This window comes from Myzus persicae, unplaced genomic scaffold (assembly GCF_001856785.1).
Source record: "Myzus persicae strain clone G006 unplaced genomic scaffold, MPER_G0061.0, whole genome shotgun sequence".
NCBI classification, from domain to species: Eukaryota; Metazoa; Arthropoda; class Insecta; order Hemiptera; family Aphididae; genus Myzus; species Myzus persicae.
Window position 1 is genome coordinate 136,433 of NW_019104455.1, and position 17,648 is coordinate 154,080.

The 17,648-nt window shown below is 30.1% G+C and overlaps 1 protein-coding gene across 1 annotated transcript; it reads right to left on the reverse strand.

Annotated features, from left to right (window-relative positions):
• Positions 1 to 8,413: 8,413 nt before the first annotated feature.
• On the reverse strand, positions 8,414 to 13,822 carry LOC111042308 (basic-leucine zipper transcription factor A-like). The gene is made up of 3 exons (XM_022326872.1): positions 13,773 to 13,822; positions 12,904 to 13,651; positions 8,414 to 11,431 (listed from the first exon to the last, which is right to left on the reverse strand). The coding sequence occupies exons 1-3, from the start codon at positions 13,791 to 13,793 to the stop codon at positions 9,927 to 9,929; spliced, it is 2,274 nt and encodes a 757-aa protein (XP_022182564.1). The 5' UTR covers positions 13,794 to 13,822; the 3' UTR covers positions 8,414 to 9,926.
• Between the last annotated feature and the right edge of the window lie 3,826 nt (positions 13,823 to 17,648).

The following is a 17,648-nucleotide window of genomic DNA, read 5'->3' on the forward strand; positions in this document are numbered from 1 at the left end:
TGTGTTGTATAATTATTTATTGTTGGTGTTGAAAGATACGGACTGAACACGTGGTCGGATATACATAATATTTTAAAATTATATGTTTTTCATTAATGATTTAACATTAATCGATAATCATGTTTATGTGAACAGATACTCAATCGTTTTTACTCAAAAGTTTAATTTTACCACTCTAACATCTACGCGGTTTTATTTTTTTTAGTTTGCATAATCTTGTTTAGTCTTTATTGTAACAGTAATATTATACATGGATATACGAACATTATAATTTACAATAAGAATGGACGGGGTTACCCTTATGTCGTTAGATTTTTATTAATGAGGCCTGGAATACTCAACCTCGATGTTCAATATAATGGGTTGAGTACTTATATATTGCATTAAACAACCCTTATATATTTATATATAACTCCATTGTATATAAACTATTACTTAACTATTAACAGTAAATATATTAAAATATCCACTCGGTGTTGAGATACCTTCTTCCGTTGTTGGCACTACATTAACTATTCACTATTGTAGTTTTTTACAGTAACGATGTAGATCATAGACTTTACTGTAGCTGATGCATTACACATAATTATGTTTTAAGGACTCTCGTCCCTTTGTATGTTTATACTGTAAATGTATTATATATTATGTACCATTGTACCATTATACCCACTAAAAATTGACGGACGACGCATTATTCGACTAACTTACCAACGCTGAACTTACATTTTACAAATTGATCTAGGTATACATAGTACCGTACTACACACAATCAAATATTAAATGTTATATAAATACAAATAATTCTAAATAACCAATAAAAATAAATGTCAATAACAGTCATAGAAAGCATAAATATATCTATCCCTGCAAGGTGCCTGTAAACAAATATTGATATATACGTCTTATCTTGACACATCGCCCGCGGAAAACTAGTGATACGTCTCGTAACAGTAAATGATTAGACTCATAAATATAGTATATGGATGTATGCAAGTACAATATTATCGAATGGAATGACGGACGCGGAAAAAAGGCAAGTGATGGCCGCGTTTTCCTAAGACTAATACAGGCTGATAACAAAAAATATCTTGATTATCCTCTCAAAAGTATATACTCTATAGTATATAACTTTATATTATAGCAATGCAGACTCTTCTCTACATCTAGATTCGCTAAACTGTTTTTTATAGAATAGTACGGGAGTAATCCATATAACCAAACCAGCGCCGAATCGTAAATATTAACATCGAGATTTTAAATTTATATCGTCCCTTAACAAAGAATTAGGCCCATTCAACAAAAAAATGTTGTACTTTCATTTATTAATTTATCTATACGCAAGCAAGGCGAAAGGATGTATTGATTTTTTTTATGATCACTTTTTTATCAGATATGAATTAATAAATAATATTGTTTCATAAATTTAAAAATTATTAAATACAATGTATTAAGTTACTTATGACTTGTCGCATGAAAAATGTATTAATTTAATGATTCGATAAAATGTAATTGAGTGAATGGACCAATTATGAGCCCCTAAATCAAGTTAAGAGACCATTAAGCTCACCACTGATTCATTAAATATCTTGTGATGGTCCGTGCAACATAGCATTAGTAATTAGAATACTATAGCGAAGTCAATATTTTTATTTTTTATTTGTCTTTATACTGTGCTCGTAATAAAGCAATTAAGTACCAAAATAGAAATATTAAAAACTAAAAATATAAGTTTAGAGCTAGATGTATACAATTTTTACATTGGTAAAATTGTCTTAGTATACCAATTTTTATAGCCATATTATAAATTTAAAATTTGATTTGCTTTTAGGTATAATATATTTGAGAGTTTATAATTTGCACTGAAATTATTTTATCTGTGAATTCAATTACTGAGTATAAAATTATCAAATATTCAATTATTCCTTGACTATTGGACTAACAATAATTTATTATTGTTTATAAAATTAAGAAGATGTCAGCGAAATATTTGTTTTCTCTCTCAGACTCGTGTGCAACATAGATACAACGCTTTCACCTAAAATCGTTTATGATTTTTGAGCAACCTTCACATATTTTTAGTAAGATCACATACAACAAAAATTACTGAGGATATAGTATATCGGTTTTATATTTTATTATTTTACTATTTGACTTTCAAAAAAAAAAAAAAATATAAATTTAAATAATGTTCAAATTGTTTTGGGCCTTTGGGGCAATATTTATACAAATAAATATGCCAATCCCTCAAACTTATTATCCACAATCGATTTTGTGATAGGTTTACTCTAAGATTCTTCAAAAACTTAAAAAAATGATCCTGCGGAAATGCGTTTTGTCCATGTTGCGCTTGAACCAGAGAGAGAAAACAAAGCTGACATCATCTTAAGACTTTATTTGTTCCAAAAAAATACATACTTAGAAAGTAATGACTGATATATGGATGTAGGTACAACAATATCTGTAAATTAAATTTGTGGCGGGAGAAATTTTATAACAAAATTATAATTTTTATATTATATAATCTAGCGATTTTTCTACCCATTTTATAAATTAAAACTAAGCTATAGTAATTATGTTTAAGATTATAGACACTCTTTGTCAAAATATAATTTAAAATCATTATAAGTGTTTTGAAATTATATTTTTGCCTAAAATAATTCAATCATTAAAATATTTAATAAGGTAGCTTTTAAAACATCTGTCAAAATAACGGCTCTACAATTATTTTGTAGTTAAAATATTCAATTTTATAACTAAGGTTTTCACGTTAAAAATAACGACCATTAGGTACATTCTGATTTTTTTCAAAATATTTTAAAATACTGCGGCCTCGTTTTCCATATTGTGGATCTGCATTTTAGTTAGTTACATTATTATATAGAACCATCGTGACTTGTAAATAAGTATAATTTTTATATTTTATCAATAATATAGGTACACGGAAAAATGTATTATACTCTTATAGTTTAATAGTCGTAGCAAAATAGGTAACATTTTTTGTAAATATTTATAACATGTCAGGGCTACCTTGATCCATAACACAGGATTAACACTGCATAACACAAGATAAACACATTTTTTAAATTTTAAAATTCTAATAAGATACTTCAATTTTGAAATATCAAAAAATAATCTATTAAGATAGGGCAAGTAAATTCTCTTTGGTATAAAAAATAATGGAATAAAACGAATTCTTCTTAACGTACAATTTGCCATGTTATGTGTTAGTAAGATAGAGACATGCTAGTGAAACGTCCTCTACTCCTCTTAAAAAAAGTCCTTCAAAAATATATTTAAACTGCATACGTAGGTGATGATATTAGAGTTATTTACAATGCACTAGCTCAATAGATAATTAATTTTCGAAAAACGTGTTTGGGGCATATAGATTTAAAAAGCCACACATTTTCTCACTGAACATATCATTAAATTATATCATTATAAACTTTAATCTGTTAAGAATAATAATTTAAATTAATCTTGACTTTACTCAATCAATTTACTCCATTCCCAACGTTCTGTTGACGATTTAAATTATATTTTACCTTACATACAACGAACTCTATATCTATGAAGACATTATGTTTGATCATATATTATATTAGTATAATACTGAAAGTAAAGAAAAATCTAATATTCAATTTATTATTGGTACGTCAAGAGTAATCCGATTAGGTAAATATATATAATAAGGTAATAAAAATAATAATTATTGATATAATATACATATTTATATATACATATACATATTATTTATTAACTAAGGCTATAAGTGGATTTACAACATAATCTTATATTATGACACATTGTTTGAAAAAACTTTTTATTTTTCTAGTTATTAACAATCGACTAGGTGACAGTGATTAATGAACTTAAAAACTCAAAAGGCTTGTGTCCTGTGATCATATTCCTTCATATATAAGTGATAATAAAATGTGTTCATTTTTCCTATTTAATAATAAAACTGGTATAGAAAAATTCAGTCAGCAGTATAAATGTTATATATTTCCTCGTTAGGCAATAGGCAACATATATTATGATTTTCATTGGACCAAAAGTGACTTAAAAAAAATATATTAACAATATTAATGAAAACCTGTACAAGCACCGCCATCTATGAGTAAAATTACTTGTTTCATTTCATTCTATTAGTCAAAAAATAGTTGCCAGTTTTTACTCTGTGTGGTCGTATGCCATGAAGGTGGACTATTTATAGATAAGTATTATATTTATTATTTATTATAATATTAAGTATTTATTGACCTATGATTGAGTGTTTTTAAACTTTCCATAAATATGGTCTATCATTGTAACTGGTAATGATCTATCAACTTGGAAATTACATAAGTAGGTACCATAATCAACTGCATAAATGCTAAATATGTAGTTGTGTTTTATATGCATCGTTTTACCTGGAGAATACAAGATTTTTCGAAAGGAAACCTCAGTAAAAATAGTGTAGAACGATTCTTATAAAATATGATAATAATATACCCACTTGGTAGCAAAGCATCATTGTGTTGCCTACTCGTGCGTTTTCAGGTGTTAATTTTTTCTTTATTGGTATTGTTTACTTAAGGCTTAAGCTATTGCAGCACTGAAGTGGATTATTATTCTATCATTTCTATCTAATAGTTTATTCTGTACATTACAGTTTATCACAATTTTGTATGATTTATTAGAATAAACAATATTGTAATATGCCAATGTTCTGTGTTTAATTTAGAAGAATTTTACATTAAGCCTACCGTTTGGGATTGACTGAAACTTGTGTAAGTTTGAAGTTAATATAAAATAGAAAGTGTTATAAAAATAATTTCTGATCTTATCGGACTTCTACTCCATATAAGAAACGATAATAAATTTATAGCAGTCTACCAGTAAATTAATATCATACATTCATATCACTAAACCAGTATCCATATAATTGTATAGGTAATAAAACTGAAATAAATTTTACCTACAAATTGACTATTGTACCTACACACATAGTAATAGTAGTTCCTATACAAATTCAAATTTCAAAGACATTATTTGTTCATGAATAATTATTTAAAAATTATAATAAATTAAGTTCCATTATATAATATTTTCGTACCTGTCTAATATATATTTGCCAAAATATATACTAATTAGACGGACTCGAGAATGCACAAATAAAGCTATTATAATGTGTGTAAATATTTCACTACTCTCTTATTAACTTAATATCCAAGATTTAACGTTGTCAAACAATATGATATTATGTAAGATATTAAATAATTTATTATGAATTTGCAATAATTATTATTTAAATACTCGTACGAAAATAGCAATGAAGAAGTTTGCATGTTATCGTTGTCACTAATCTATAAAATTCCAACATGTGTTTTAACAATTTGTCGTTAAAGAAGCGATCAGTTTTTAAGTTAGACAATTTAATGTTAAGCTACTAACGACTACCGAGTATATTATATTAGTTTATTATTCTTATGAATACGCTAATTTTGATAAAAATATTTGTACTTTATATAAATTGTATTATTATCAAATACCTACATTTTAGCTATAATTAATTATCTATTCTAACTAAGGTCTCATTAATAATAACTAAGTATAAGTTTAAGCGAAGTCTTAGAATTTTTACCATAGTTATTGTCAAATAACCCAAACAATTATAATTTACAGTTTTTACATTAAAATATTTAAATATATTGTTAATAAAAAAATTAAATAGTGAATAATCTTATTAAAATATTTTTTTTAATTTGTCGTATTATTATAAAATTAATTTATAACCTTCAGTCAACCAACATTATTATTAAGTGTAAGTTAATATCGTTTAAACATCTACAAAGTCAGAAAAATAATCCTTTAAATATTTTTTCTTTCTTAACCTTAATTCTTTATGGATTAGTACAACATCGCCATGTCACTTACACAATATTTATATACAAAATTCAAATATTTTGATGGTTATATTATATCATATTGTATAATATTTATTGAGAAATCGGTTTAACGTATATTGCGCTTTTCTTAACACTATTTTCTATAATAGTAAAATAGTAGGTATACATAATCCCATTTCATCATAATAATTTATTTGCACAACTCAAATACACAATTTATATTTTATTTCACATACGTTAGGATATTTTTCATACCTATCAATTTAATATAGTTTCTAATTTTTATAAAGATAACATATTTTATTGACCATAATCTAAATATAGTTTATTTTATTTCAAACAAAAATGTATAATCATATCAAATTTAGTTTATTTGAGTTCATAAAAGTCGGGTTTAGAATCTAATTTACAAATGTATCTGCAAGCAAACAACGTTTAAATCCGCAGTTTCCAGTCCATACTATCTTAGTTCGGGATTTTTATAAAAATTATACATTTTACTGGCGGGCTGTGGGTTGTCAACCACTGAGTCTTAGATAAAAATAATTTGTTTAAACAATTATTTCTGTTTACAACAAGGTATACGGTATGTCGGTATCGAAAAGGAAAAAATCATTTTTATTTCGTTCGTCATTTATCCATAATAATTGGAAAAATTGTGCTGGATATAATATAATTGAATCTTCTCAAACGAAATAAAAAATAATTAACTATAAGTCTACGAAGCTACACTATGTACCTGACAAATATAGAATTGTTAACGCCGGTTAATGATGATATCCAGCACTCAATGTGTCAATTCGTTACCTTTGGAACTTGTCACTATCGTTGTCACATTATTTACCGTGTCGAAAGTATTATTATTTGAATTGAAACAAAATATAACAATAAAAAAAATATGCCATACATAATAATATTATTATTATTGTTATTATTATTTATTATTATAATATGGATACGTCATAAATCATAATATAATTTGTTGCCTATTTCAGTATACAGGGTGATTATTTTTGTACAAGTCACTCATAATATCGTTTCACATTTAAATAACTTTAAAACTGTCGTAGATTAAAAACGTAAATTCTAAATACGGTTATAAAAACTGTACTAATACTGTGGTGTAAAGTGTTGTGCTAATCAATACTAACTATCGTGGGTAATGATTTAAAAATAATAAGTTTATAAAATATATTAGGTATATTAAATTTCACATATTTTGAGTAAGGTGGAGAAGGCTATTGTTGGAATTTATATGGACAAAAACCAATCTCGCCTATTAAAATTATAAAGAAAAAAACATTTGTCATTCAAATACTGATTGCTCATGCTAAAATAGTCACCCTGTATCCGATTGTATATTTGAATACGATCAATCGGAATCCTAATTATAACTGTTTGCCGTGCCGTACGGTGAATTTCACTTTCTACATGATATTATAAGACGCGGTCCGCGTTCCAAGGCGGGAATGTATAAATCTGTTTAGCCCGAATTCATCGAGCTGAGGTAATCATTGAAAGTGAATCGTCCGAAAATGCGTATATGAGTAAGTATATATTTCTCCGTCGGACCTTGTATATTTTTCTGGCCGGCAGGCACGGGAAAGCATGAAATCATTAAATTTCACGTTTTCGTGCTCAGGCGCCTTATATTGTTGGATGGCATTACTGTACAATGTACATAATACATTATGTATAATATATATGTATATATAGGTACATAATATGTATATTGCTCTGTATGCACATTGCAATGTTGCACACGCATCGGTCATCGTCAACGTCACCATTCTATGAACCGTCTGAACGCATTTCTGGACACGTTACCATTATTGGCACTCTGATTAATTAGGTTTTAAACTGAAAGTTATATAGAAAAAACATTTTAAAGAATATAATATGAATGACGGTAAGAAAAAACAGTTAAGTTAAATTTTTTTGTCCATATCCCAACAGACTATACTAAATCAATACAATAGGTTAAATATAAATATTGATAAAGTGACAATCGTAATTCTTCTTCTTTTAAAGCGTTTTAACTTGGTCGTTACAGTTCAATAGTTTGACAAAGATACGGTTTACGATGATCATCCACCCTTATCAAGAATTATAGCATTATAAAACAGCAGAATAACCGTAAAACGCTCGTGATCGTTTGGTTCGTATTCGTTTAATATATTATTAGTTTTTATAAATTTGATCTTAAATGATGTCTGATTGCTTTCATTTTAAATTGCATTAAGGAATCACACTATATTTAAATTCTCTATTTACAAAACGACGAAGATAATAATATTACGTCCTAAGATATACTATATACATAACGTATTATTATTTTGCTAACTATTTATTATCGTGTACCTATACCGCTTACGAACCACTTTTAATAGTAAACAAAACAATAAAATTGCAGTACATTAACACTATGCATTTTAATAGGTTATTCAGTTCAATATATTTAAATTTTATTGTATATTAATATCGTGAAAATAAAAACACCATAGTTATGCATGGAAATTATATTATATAATGTATATTTTATTGTACCATATGAATATTCAAACACGATATTAGCAAAGTGTTCGATCATTAACTGTATAGACAGGTAGGTAGGTACACACTACACGCGGTCACGCAAAGTAACATCATTTACAAGACGAAAACGACAAGGTCCGTTGGCTTTGAAACGAATTTGATATTCCGATTAATGGCCATGTATACGTAATAATGATACTATTCCGTCGAATAATGACGGACGAAATAACATCGTAACGGATTCGCAAGCTGGTATAATCGTGCGTAAATCGGTGTGCTCGCATTTCGTTTCGTTTATCGTGTTAAAAAAAAATATGCAGCAGTGACCACTTACTATAATATAAATGTATATTAAATTCGTAGGCACATTAATTCTACTACATTTCTCTTGGAAATCGCATTTTAATGGGTGAATATAGGAATAATACGGACATATTATTGTGTATATATATTATATTGCCGTACCTACAGTATATAGGCATCTGGTATAAAATTTAATGTATACCTATTCATTTTGTATACACACCTGTGAAAGCAACGCGAACACATTTGGGACGTTTCACGAGCGTACAATTCGGCGGCGGTCAACCAGTCGAGGGTGTTGAACGAGAAGGGGGGTGATCAGGTGGTCGAAAAAATATGCGAACGCGCTTCCGGAAGATTTGGCAATAAACCAAAATATACCTATACACCTATTATATTATTAATATTGATGACACCACGGTGTCGGCAAATGTTCCACTCTAGCATTTTCGCATCACCTTGTCGAATCGAAAGTACGTACATAATAATATAATAAATAATATTATTATAATGGTTCGCCAATAATTATTAATACGGTGGACTTCTACAACGCAATGGAATGTGTTAAATAACACCTGATGGCCTACCTACGTATATAAAACGGAATTCGAACGGAATAAAATATTATTAGATTTCCTCGAGGTATAATATAATATATTGATTTATTGTTCGCGAATACTATGGCGAATCGCACAATATATTATAGTATAATTATTACAAATCGACTCAAAAATAAATTTTTTGCATGATATATAATATAAAGATACTTATAAATAATAATTTATCGCATAGAAATAATAACAATTATAACAGTTTACGTTATTTTATCTTTGCATTTAAGTCTTTAAACAGGACTCAGATATACGTATATAATATAATATGTATATGCGTATACAGGCACGCACACGAGAATTTACTTATATGTGGGAGGGTTATTTCTGTAATTGATAATGTAATATTATGTAACACCAAGTGTTGTGTCTTATTATAATACGCGAACGAAAATAAATGCCATCAAACATTTTTTTTTTTTTTTTAATTGTCGAGGGTTAACCTTCCTGAAACCTCCTCCCACCTGCGTGCCTACGTGTCTGTCCACATATACGAGTATAACAATAATACTATTATAGCATATTAAATAGAAAAATCTTTAGGTACTAAGTTCGGTGTAAGATCGCGTTGCCAGTTGATCATCCATCACTTGCGTCCGTCAGCGGTCCGGACGACCAGCACGTCGTTGCGTTTGTTCATGTCCTTGTAAATGGGCTTGTACGGGTAGTCGTCGTCCGGGCCGTTGAGGTACGCAAAACCTGGATGGTACGTGGTCGCTTTGTACGGCTGCTGCTGCTGTGTCAATTGCTGTTGCGCGATGGCCGCGGCCAGTTCCTCGGTGGACGGTTGCTGCTGCTGCAGCTGTTGCTGCTGCTGCTGATGGTGATGGTGAAGGTTGTTGTGATGGTGGTGATGGTTGTTGTGATTGTGATGGTGCAGTGGAGGTGATTTATTTACTGCCTGCGCGTACTTGGTTGGCACCGGGGACGCAGGGGATACGTAACCGTAAGCGTGGGGTCGTTTGACGACCAGCGGATGGCCAGTGCCTGAATACGCGTGGATGGGTACCGGTGCGGGTGCGGTGGCCGTTTGTGCGTATCGCGAATCATCGGCCACGTCGTGTTGTGGATGTTGGTGGCCACCGCCGCTGCCGCCGTGTTGTTGCTGGTGGCCGGCGTGGTGTAGCTGCACGTGGCCGACGCCTCCCGCTCCACCCGCAAATGGGTTGTTGTAAAACTGGTGTTGAAGGCCAAACGGCTGCTTGACGCGGTGTTGCAGGTCGTTGTCCTTCATCAGACTGAACGGTTTTTTTACTTTGGTCGTTTTCGGCTTTTGAGAGTACGGCGAAGGCGTCAACGACGACGGTGACGCCGACGGCTGCTGCTGTTGCTGTTGCTGCTGTAGCTGCAGCTGCTGAAGTTGTTGGATCTGCAATGCTTTGGCAGCCCCTTGGTGCACTGGCCGCTGGTGTCCTGCGGCGTTCAGCGAGTCATCCACTGCCGACTGTTGCTGTTGCAAGTGCGCGTAGTGTTGTTGTTGCAATTGATGCAGATATTCCGGTTTCAGCGGTATCACGATTGCTGGCATAGTCTTGCCACCGCCGTTCTCATCCGTCTTAAAGAACACGTTGTGCACGACCGGCAACGACATCATCGCTTGCTGTACAGTACTGCTGGCCAACTGGTGGCCGTGCACAGGGGACGACGGGTCACCACCGATGGCCGCGTACATCTGGTGTGAGATCGGTATGGGCACCACGATGCTGTGGTAGTTGGGCGTCACCGACGGTTGTTCGATTTTCACGGACTTAGCGACGGCCGCAGCGGTGATCGCGGCTGCGGCGGAGTGCGGCTGCACAGAGGGTCCGACAGCCTGCACCTGCGACTGTTGCAACGGCCCACCGCCGCTATATGGGTACCTGGCCACCGGGAGACCTCCCCCGCCCGGCTGCAAGTAGTTCAACCGCTTTTCCCTGGGCGGCGGCGTCTTGTTAGCCTGCGACACGGCGTTGCTGAAGTCGAAATGATTCATTTTCGACAGCACTTGCTTGTGGTTGAAATTCTGTGGCTCGGTCTGGTGCACAGCGTCCTCCACGCTGGAAATGCTGTCCGCGTTGTATAGATCTGGATGATGATAGGCCTTAAACAATTCTGCGACAGAAATCGCATGAAATAAAAAAATCAAAATTATTCATTTTTGAAATGGTAACGAAAAAAATTCAGAACTAAATCACTTTCACCGCCAGCGGTTCGTGGCGGTCGATAATAAAATAATAATATTACACGTTAATTTATTTTCGTCGTCGTCAAGTGCGATGACGAGGTAAAAAAAGTGCCACCAAAGTGTTATTGTTTCGATTATAATAATATGCTCTATAGGCCCATCCTTAACACTTTTTCTTCTTAATTAAATGTCAAACAACGATCTGTTCGGTCGCGTGTTTAACGCGCAGTACTAATCGTTAGCTGTTCAAAATAAGTGTATGATGAGATATTATTACAATGAGATATTTATAAAAACAAAAATGTCTTCACATTTTGTAAAAAATGAATTCTATTTTGGTATAATAGATTCACCGAGATAGTGAAAAGAGTATATTTCTATTTTGGAAACAGAATATACTATTTAATTAACCTTTATATTCCTAAACATTAAATATATTGCTATAAGACAATTGATACCATTAAGTTCATTCTGTGATTTCATATAGCACTATAACAGGTACATGTTTAGTTAATAATAGTTAATATATATGGCCTTATTTCAATGCAAAAAGGTTGATATTATAGCAGCTATTTAAGTGTATTGAAGCTGAAGGTATTAAAATTTACATTTTACTAAATTTACCTTTTTAAATAGAACATTCGTTTATTTTGAAAAGAACTATAAAACTATAAAATATCACTATGGCCGGTGAAATTTATTTTTATTTTTTTAGTATTAAGAGACAACTGACACAATTTATGTTTTCAGTATAATTATAATTGTATGGTTTATTTTAGTAAAAAAACTCTAATTTTTAATTTTTTGCTAGTATAAATTAATATTCATAATACATAATATATTGATTATAGCTTGGTGTATAAAATATAAATACCTACCTATATTATTTCATCATTAACAATATAATTGCCTATAATTTGGCTAATTTATACTGGCTTTAATACCAGGTTATTAATTTTACAGACAGTACAGATAAATTACTCGTATGTCCACAATTCAACATATTATATTGCTGTGAAAAAAATTATCTTAACAGATATTTCAAAAATAAAGATCTAACTAGCTCTTATCTCATAATTTAAATAATTCCCTTAACTTATAACTTTATTGTATCCATTCATTATTTACAAGTCCAACATTAGTTTAAGTAAATTTTAATTAATTAAATAAAAATATAAGGTACATTTTTTTCGAAAACAATATCCTACATATTCTACGTGGAAGTATAAATTATATATTTTTAAAGCATTTATAAATTAATTTATAAATTATTAGATTTCTATTTTTTAAATACATTACATTGTTAATTATTGACCCTTGATAACTAGATTCATATTTTTTTAGCCAACTATCTGGTATATAAAATATATTTTCATATTAATAGTTTTTTTCAACATACCTGAGCTACCAGATAATTCTTGTGAAGAATCATGCTCTTGAACGGATGTAATGATGCCTGTGGCCATCTCCATATTGGGACTTAATTCTTGCCAACCATCCTTATTGTCACTATTGTCTCCTGTTAATTTTTTGTTCTGCGTTTTCCTTTTTTCCTGTTCACTGTCCTGTTGGTGTTTATTCTTCCGACGTGATCTAGTTGGTTTATTGTTGTCGAATGACATGTGCACTTCTTCTGACCAATCGTTGAAAACCGGTCGATCGTCGTGACCGTCGTTTTTGTTCATCTTTTTTCCATAAGTAATTGATGGCACTGCTGACTTCTCTACACTCTCATTACTCTTTATGTCAGATAACTGTGGCGATTGGTTTTCAAAAGTTTGGGGTTTAACACTATATAGTTGTTCATTCGCTCGGTGATCGGTCAATGAAAACGATGGGATACCAATATCTTTTTCTTCAGTGCTCCAAGTCTGGCTCGACGATTTTCCTCTAGCCTGTCTGGATCGCAACGACAAGCTTTGAGAGCTTCGGAGACCAGGAGTTAATGATGTATAAGCTTCACTTGACGAAGACGTGTCTTTAGAAGAATCATGGTCACCAGAAAATTCTATGCTCGAAGTCAGACTTTTAATAGTTGGAGAGTGATTATCTGTTATAGAGTAACCCGCAGTCGCCGTTATTGTACCTACTGTATCCACGGATATTCGGTCTTCGCTCAGAGTAAATTGAACTAAGCACAAAATTACCTAAAAATAGTATAATGGTAAAGGGTCAATTCGCATTTAACAAAAAGTGACAATTTATAAATTATCAATTAAAATGTATATTCCGTAAAAAAATATATTTATATCTATTCATGATACCTACCATGATATTTAAATTTGCCATGATGGTTTCCGCTGTATGATATTATTTTTGGATACCCACACAAAAAAAACACGATATCACTTGTACACATAAATTATCAAATTATAAAATGCACTGTTTCATCGTTATAAGTTTAAAATAATACTATGAAAGAAAAAAATATTTTAAATAAAAAAACGACAATTTTGCATGAGCGACTGTACTAGACTGACGAACGAAGTCGTGTCGGAAAATCTCTATTGAACGACTGAAGAATGTCTGTCCGTTTTGGTCAGCTCTATCCTATACAGTTCCGCATCAAGAAAGCGGAATAATTGCAAGGATGGTGGTGGACGGACAGAAAGTGGAAAACTCATCACAATGCAATAAAAACACACTCACATGTTCAATAAATTAAAACAAATATTAAGTAAAAGCTAATTAAATGATAAAGGAAAGTAAAACTCAAGAACCTCGAACATATATATTATATTTCTGTTGTATGTTTGTCTCCCTAATATTTCGTGTTTTTCAAACCGTCTCTAATTTACTTATAAAGTGTGCTCCCGACCACACGCGTAACATATTTTTATGAACATCAAATTAATATATTATACTCAGATGACGTGCTGATGCTTGTGACAATTATTATTATTATGTGTTGTTCCTTGTTTGACGTAATACATTGCAACATATTATAGATAACACTTGGGCATTGTGATGTGTGCATTTCATTGTTGTTTTTATTTAATTTAATTAATTTTCTTTCTTTAAGTATAGAAACAAGACATAAGTACTATTGTAAGTAATTGAAAAAATAAAATAAAATCAATAACAATGTTTTAAAATTGATCAGGGCATTTTATAAAATATATAATCTAAATATTTTTATTTTTTATTGTTATATGACATCATCAATATAATTTATACGGTTAATTATTGTTAACCATAGATATTCGCATTTATTATAACAAAATAAAATACAAAAAATAAAATTTTGGAATTTTTAAAATGAATAAAAGAAAAAACACAAAATTGTTTTTGCCGAAGGCAAACATTGTGGATGTTTAGCATGAATCTGAGTAAGTAAACAAAATATTATAGAGAACTGACATCCTCTTAAAATCATACGTATAATCTTAATTGTGTTGTATCATACTATCATGTATTTGTGGTTATTATCTAATTTTATTTTAAACTGAACTATTTTGTGTTAAATGGATTACCGACTACCATTTGGTGTGACAACGTCTACAACTTTATCTCGTGAAAGGTCTGTATAATAATGACAATGTATCCAATGAAATGTGTTATAAAAGTCAAATTGTTTAAAATAAACTAATGTAAGATTTAAAGGGCTTTACCCCAATGGGTTTGTTTGGTATAAATGTGTTTAGATACTGAGCTACCCCAAGAAAAATTTTTAAATTATACCCACGTCACGAATCGACGAATCACGTCGTCTTTTTTACAAAACGCGTTATTTCCATACTGTGTAAATTGTCTTTATTTCAAAAAGAGGTATCTATACAATGAAATAATAATATCTGAATGGTTTGTCTGTATATTTGTTTTGAAGTATTAATGTATTAAAAAACGTACCTAAATGCTAACAGTATCATATAGTAGGACAACTGTAAACCATGAACACTACAATTCTAGTTTAGTATAATAGTATTCTATTTCAGTATTGATAATGTACCTCTCTATATATTCGATACTGTATTGTGATAACAGTTAATAAAGTTAATTGAAGGAAGTGTATTAAATGAATTGGTAATTATTTACGTACTATTTGTTAGTTGTTCATGTAAAAACGTATAATTCCCAAGAAATATTTTCGGACATTTTTTTATCAACATTAAAGATATATTTAGTGAGAAACCTACTTATAACAATATTTTGCTAATATTAAACAATTTACATTTTGGAAGGAGCTCGTTTTGAATTGTCGTCTTTCGGTTACATACACTATAAGCCAAATAAATAATAATTATAAATAGCATTGGAGGAATCGATTTTAAATTGTATTGTGTATAATACTTGTATATTATAATTGTTAAATTTTAACAATGTCAATAACTGTAAATAACAATAAAACTGAATTGTTCAAAACAAAAATATTGATAAATTAAACACGAAGAATATTCCTAGCCAGTTCCAAATTGGTCACTTTATTATAATATAATATTCAGTAATTAAATTAAATTTAAAATGCCACGTAAAAAATATAGTCAATAAATTATTGTTCAAAAAAACAAACTTTTTACTACTTATTTTTACTTAAACGTTGAAAGCTTTCATTCAGCCATTAATCTAATTTAAATATGTATTATGTGACTTGAATAGTGAGTACTGATACATGGGTGGAAGTGTTCAACATTTTAGCCGGTGACCACAAATTTGGTCCGCTTAATTTGTATGCTACATCTGTGATAACATCCTTCTTTACGGAGGGCTATAAAGTATTGGAAAATCATGACAGATGATAAATGGACTATAAATGTTGACCTGGTAGATTTTTCTCTTGTAAGTTTTCTTAAATTTATAATTGTATATAATTTTCATAAATTTAAGATTTTTGAAGAGTTAAAATTTTTTACTTTGTAGATAATCATATTTCGTGATGTATACTGTAAAGTTTTAAATACATTCATCGTATTAATCTACAGTATACAACTAAAAATACAAATAATACGTCAATAAAATTTGACCTAAAATTGTGAACGAAAATAAAAACGTGCGTAACGCGTTTAATAATTTATAACTTATTAGCATCTTGATAGAAAAAAATTTAAAATTAAACGGACACAAAATCGTCATAAAAATAATAAAATAAAATATAATATAGGTAGTTTCTACTGAAATATACGAGTATACCTACTTAACTCAAGATTTTGTTAACAGACATTAATATTAATATTAATACACATGGTGAAAAAAAAGGATTTACTCGAAAATTAATAATCGTGATAAAATATTATTACTCGATAAATTTAACAATTATTAATACCATTTGCCATTACTTTCTTCGAGATATCCACTATCTTTGATTTTTGAAAATTATTTACCTCTATGAATTATGTAAAGCAACAATTTAACAAGACGAGTTGTACAATTACAGTAGTTGTAAATTGCTCATGCATGACATGGACGCATGGTAAGCCCAAATGGTTGAGGTAACACATACGTCTTTACATTTTGTACATATAATTAGGTCAATTGCCATTGCATTTTTTGTTCAGTTTTATTAATTTTAAGTATGTGCGATCTCTATAATTAGCAGAAACTTATTAAAAATGAAATTCGGAGTTTTTCATACTTAGTGTGTATTAAAATCTAAAACAAAATAATAAATATCATAATATAGGTAGTTTTATATTATTTAACTTTCGCTGGAATTTAGAAATTATTAAATTCCTATTATATTTTCATTATTTTCTATGCACTGAAGACGGAATCATTAAAATTGTCTGAGTTTACTGACGATTGTATAATATTGGAACAATTCACAAGGGAAAGTATTTTAGATTTAATATAATATGATGGTTCTAATACACATTTTTTCGTGTCTTAGTGTAACCGTCATCTATTATAAATATTTTTTTCATTTTTTTTTATTGATCATGTATTAATAATATGTTACACAATGAACTGTATAGTCCAAGAAAAATACGTAATATTTACACGTGGGTAAAAAAAATGTTTGAATCAGTAGGTCGGGCAACATTCAAATTAGACGAAACAAATGTCATGCAACGGTTCATATTAATTAATCGTTTGCATAATAATAGAGGTTGATTTCAAATATTAAAATAAACATGTTATAATAATATAAAAATTACCATTGTTAACTATTAGAATATTATGTTACTTGCTATCGATTAATCTACATAT

What these genes read in the sequence shown, in the direction of transcription:
- LOC111042308 (XM_022326872.1), bottom strand. Translation starts at nt 13,793, where the DNA reads ATGGCAAATTTAAATATCATG. An exon ending in TGGCAAATTTAAATATCATG is followed by an intron (nt 13,652 to 13,772) that starts GTAGGTATCATG and finishes TACTATTTTTAG; the next exon opens with GTAATTTTGTGCTTAGTTCA. An exon ending in AGAATTATCTGGTAGCTCAG is followed by an intron (nt 11,432 to 12,903) that starts GTATGTTGAAAA and finishes TTTCTGTCGCAG; the next exon opens with AATTGTTTAAGGCCTATCAT.